Source organism: Plecotus auritus, assembly GCF_963455305.1.
Source record: "Plecotus auritus genome assembly, chromosome: 12".
NCBI classification, from domain to species: Eukaryota; Metazoa; Chordata; class Mammalia; order Chiroptera; family Vespertilionidae; genus Plecotus; species Plecotus auritus.
Genome location: NC_137778.1, coordinates 31,886,370 through 31,891,110, shown reverse-complemented (window position 1 = coordinate 31,891,110; position 4,741 = coordinate 31,886,370). Strand labels below are relative to the sequence as shown.

At 47.8% G+C, this 4,741-nt stretch overlaps 1 protein-coding gene across 1 annotated transcript; it reads right to left on the bottom strand.

Annotated features, from left to right (window-relative positions):
- Nucleotides 1–212: 212 nt before the first annotated feature.
- On the bottom strand, nucleotides 213–2,617 carry PSMB4 (proteasome 20S subunit beta 4). The gene is made up of 7 exons (XM_080648079.1): nucleotides 2,436–2,617; nucleotides 2,000–2,206; nucleotides 1,621–1,767; nucleotides 1,368–1,449; nucleotides 849–965; nucleotides 538–626; nucleotides 213–334 (listed from the first exon to the last, which is right to left on the bottom strand). Exons 1-7 carry the CDS (start codon nucleotides 2,573–2,575, stop codon nucleotides 322–324), a joined length of 795 nt encoding a protein of 264 aa, XP_080504205.1. The 5' UTR covers nucleotides 2,576–2,617; the 3' UTR covers nucleotides 213–321.
- Between the last annotated feature and the right edge of the window lie 2,124 nt (nucleotides 2,618–4,741).

Here is a 4,741-nt window from a genome sequence, read left to right as displayed (position 1 = left end):
ACAAAAGCCAATTAGGTTATCCCACAGGGATTAAGCCTGGCTTCTACAAATGAAGACAGCAGTGGGTCTTCGTATTGTCATGCAGAGAACTCTTATCTGCTATAAGAACTAAGAGCCAAAAGGTTCTCAGATCAGGGAGGAAATGGCATATGACAGTACTTAGTGGTTTTGTTCTTGGTGTGACCTAGTCAGACAAAATACAACTACTCAGCAAGTGTTTCAAAAGATTTATTTTACAAAAGGAAAGTCTACCTCTGAACCAGCCAAGTTCAAAGTCGGAAGAAGAATACAACTTCAGTTCTAGATAACACGTCTGTTATTTCATTCAAAACCACTAAAAAGGAAGAGAGCATTAATAAATTTGTGAAGTGATAGGGAAAGGAATCAATTCCTAAAAGCAGTTCTATTGACCCAAAATGCATGCCACCCAGAGAATTTGGGGTTGAGACTTCCAAAACACCCAGCTTAGTGCGAGCCACGGGGCCTCCCAACTCTTCTACCACCTATTTTTCCCATTATAATTTTAATTTCAATCACCTGATCATGTGGGCAATATCCCAGTTGGTTTCTGCCGAAAGTGGTCCCTCTATTTCAACACCTTTTTCGGTTACCATGGCGATTTGAAACTGAAAGAAAGCAGAGCTCTCAATGAAAATGCCCAACCCCACATGAAAGAAGTCTCTGGGACCTGGTCAAAGGTCAAGTAGAGGGTTTTCCCAAATATGAAAATAGGAGACAGAGAAATGGGACAAACTGCCCTTCAAAGCACAGAAACCCTCGACACTTGCAAGTATTGTGAACCTGCCAATTAGATCCCCTTCACCTTCATTATTCATTCCCCTCCTCACCCGGTTATAAGATCGGGCATCCCGGTAGTACAGCACTCGCATACAGCGTTCCACTAGCTCTCGGGCCTCAGTCTGGCTCAGCACTGGCTGCTTCTCCAGAACTTCTCGAAGCAGAGGCTAAGGAGATTAGGGAAAACGATGGGAGACATCAGGGGCTGAACACCTGGCTATTTGCCTCAAATCCATGGTGTAATATGCACAAATGAGTGAAAAAGTAACATTCCACCTACTGCCTCACCAGAATACTCTGTTTACTTGTGCTAAGACCCACCTGAAGGGGAAGTTTAGAGTGTCCTCTCTTGGCACATGTCTACTGACTCCTGAACATGCCTTGTCATTGGAATGCAAATGCCACACTTACAGCCTCTGGACTACAAAGAGAACCATCTGCCCAGCAATAGGGATCCTAGCCTGTTCCTCATGTCCGAGTTATAAGGTAAAAAAAGGCAAGCACACAACCACTAGCCCTCACTGCCTGCTCTCTTCCCCTCTGCCCCCACCTCTCAACTCACCACTTACCTGAGCCAAGTATGCACCATAACCAGTGGCCAGTGAAGGGGCTTCATAGGCTACGCCAAGCATGTCCACGTAACCGAGGAAGCTAAAAGGACACAATAGGTCAAAGAACTAATTTCATCTTAAGTTTCTGTATCCTAGCTGAAGTACGGGACCATGTGGTCTAAGAACTAGGATTTACTCAGGGGGTAAAGATATAAACACATTACACTGCAGGTTAGATTGTCAAGGAAATGTTATTTGTATTCAAATCAACCTCTCTCCATCCGAATAGCCTCCAATGACCATGGTGTTCCACAGGGGGTTCATCTTGGAGCGGCGGCTGTACATGGCCCTGGTCAGCCACGAGTGAATAGCTCGAGGACTATAGCTGTGCCCGTCTCCCAACAACTCCTCATCAATCCTTAAAAAAAGAAATGGGCGTGAGAATATTAAAGTCGGGATCTCCATCCCCCATCTTCCACCCCTACAATTCTCCCTGTCCTCTGCAAGCAGCCTGGAGTACCTCCACTTAGAACTTCTTAAGGAGATAAAACACACACACACACACACACACACACACACACACACACACACACACACCAGCGATTCCCCTGCCCACTTGGGAACTAAGTTTGGGAACTAAGATGACTTACACCATCTGGCCGAGAACTTGCTTCACATACTGGAAATCAGCATAGTCTCCGGAAGCACCCAGCATGGTGCTGTCATTGACTCGCATTATGCGAGAGATGTTGCGGAAACGGGCCAAGGAGCCGTAGGAACCCAGCATGTCTGCTGCAATCACCACTCCGCCGTCAAATTTCACGCCCAGGACCGAGGTCCCGGTCACCATGGGGTTCCTGGGGACAGAAGGGGTGGAGGGTCTGCAGGGCGGCGTGGGGGCGGGTCGCCCGAGTCCTCTCCCTGCGCGGTGGACCGTTCCCCTTCGACTTCCCAGAGCCCCATTCATTCCCCAGGGCTCCGTGCCCCTCGCTGCCCCTCGCCTTCCCCTGCTCCCTCGGAACCCTCGGCCCACAGGCTCAACAGGCCACCCCCACCGCTGCGCAAGCTGGGGCGCCCCGAGCTTACTGAGTACGCGTGATCGGACCCCCGTGGAGCGCGGACGCTGGGTCCACCAAGGAGCCGGGAGTTGGCGGGATGCGATAAAACTGCCCGGGGGCCGGACCCCCAGCCCAAAGTCCGGCCCGCGACTCCCAAAACGCTTCCATCTTAGTCACGGCAGCAGAAGAAATGAAAGCGCTTGCGCCAGCGGAAGCGGAACTGATCCTTCAGTGCCACACTTTTCCTCTTCCTGCCAGCTGCTCCCGGCGGCCATGCGGATGAGGTCACACGGGGCTACCGTCCTTCCGGGGGCGGCACCCACGCCCGCAGAGTCCGCCAGAGAGTGTGGACCAAATTGGGGCTCTCCGAAGCCCAGATTTAAGGAAGGACAGGGTGGTGTGGGAGGCAGGTAAGGGGGTGTTAGGGGGGCCTTCAAGACTCGTCCCCCGAGCGCGGAGGCAGAATTTCTCCTGCCCATTTTGGATCCTTATCAACCCCCCCCCCCCCGCACACACACACACACACACACACACACACACACACACACACACACACGAGACTAGTAGTGAGTCAAGATCGCTTACACCGAGTTTCTCAAAGCATCCCCATATGGCAGGCATTATCGGCTTATGCTGTAGATAAGAGACCGAGGCTTGGGTTGTAGTGATTTACCCGATCCCACAGCTAGTGATGGCAGCTCTGGTCTTCAAACCCAGTAGGTAAAAAGGAACCGTACAGTTATGCATCTCTCTCGTGGATCACTCACTCCATAGGACCTTGGGCAAATCTCTGCAAGTTTTCTTATGAGAACATGCTCTTGCCCACCGCTTAAGCAGCAGAAAAATTCCACTGACTGTGGCAGTGAAACTAAATTCCAGGGCTTCGCTTCTGATTCTGTGGTCTAGGCTGAAAGCAGTGTCTGGAATCAAACTGGAGAACCTAAAACCACTACTTTGACAGTCCTCCCTACACAATTTGAATGTCGGTGTTTTTTTTTACTCAGCAGGAAACCAAATCGATTTTGTTTCTTAAATTCCCTGAGTTGATTTGAATCAGAGCAATGCGTGACATTTTAACATTATTGAAAAACAAAATATTTTATTAGATCATGAAACCCTGGAAAGGGAAGGGTCAAGAATTTTGTATGGCCCTAACAGGTTTGGCTCAGTGGATAGAGTGTCGGCCTGCGGACTGAAAGGTCCCAGGTTTGATTCCGGTCAAGGGCATGTACCTTGGTTGCAGGCACATCCCCAGTAGGGAGTGTGCAGGAGGCAGCTGATTGATGTTTCTCTCATCAATGTTTCTAACTCTCTATCCCTCTCCCTTCCTCTCTGTAAAAAACCAATTAAATATATATATAAAAGAATTTTGTATGGCCCTAGCTGGTTTGGCTCAGTGGATTGAGCGTCGTCGACCTGTGGACTAAAGGGTCCCAAGTTCGATTCTGGTCAAGGGCACATGCCCAGGTTGCTGGCTTGATCCCCAGTGGGGAGTGTGTGGGAGGCAGCTAATCAATGGTTCTCATCATTGATGTTTCTACCTCTCTCTTCCTTCCTCTCTGAAATTAATTTTAAAAATATACATATTTTAAAATCTTTTTTTAAAAAAGAATTTTGTATGTTAGAGGCACCCAACTCTTTATATCAACTTTTGATCTTGAAAGATCGATATACATATATTTTTTTTGCTTTAATTAATAGTCACCCACACCCCAAGCCCCAAATTCCAGGTGACTTTTGGGCCATTCATCGGCTTACTTGAACAAAAACCGTGCTCGGACGTGATGACAATGGGCTTATTGGGATTCCTCAAAAAACCCTAAGTACCTCCCCCTTCCCCACTAGAGCCCTCATCATATGAACTTAAATCAATCAGCCAGCAATGAACTGGCGATATCCTTGTTTAGAAGTGGCCAGAGGTGGGTTGCTGGTATCTGTTCTCACTCCTTTTTAAGTCTCTAGATTAAGGCTCTGATAGGGCCAGTTTTGGTTCCAGAGGTCTGGCAGGTAGCCAAATTCCATAGGGTCTTAAAGCAGAAAAGTGAAAGGATCTGGAATCACCCAGCCAAAGAAAGCAAACCACTAACATTTGATGGTGCACTACTCAGAAGGTGACCAGCATGTGTTCTGTTCTAAGGTGAGCTCAAAAACACATAAGTTAAACTTGCCACAAGGGAAATTTTGGAATATTCTTTTATTTTTATTTTTAAATCAGGTCTGATATTATGGAGGAACACTTTTAAGTGTACCCAGCTTTCTGTGGCTGTCTATTACTTTGATTTTTATTAGCATTTAGCTCCCACCAAAGTTTAAGCTTTTACGTCAGTAATGACT

Excerpts from the sequence above, each read along its gene's own strand:
- PSMB4 (XM_080648079.1), bottom strand. The coding sequence starts at position 2,575 with ATGGAAGCGTTTTGGGAGTCGCGGGCCGGACTTTGGGCTGGGGGTCCG. Across the intron at positions 2,207-2,435 it reads GGTCCGATCACGCGTACTCA|GAACCCCATGGTGACCGGGA; the intron begins GTAAGCTCGGGG and ends TTCTGTCCCCAG. Across the intron at positions 1,768-1,999 it reads CAAGTTCTCGGCCAGATGGT|GATTGATGAGGAGTTGTTGG; the intron begins GTAAGTCATCTT and ends TCTTTTTTTAAG.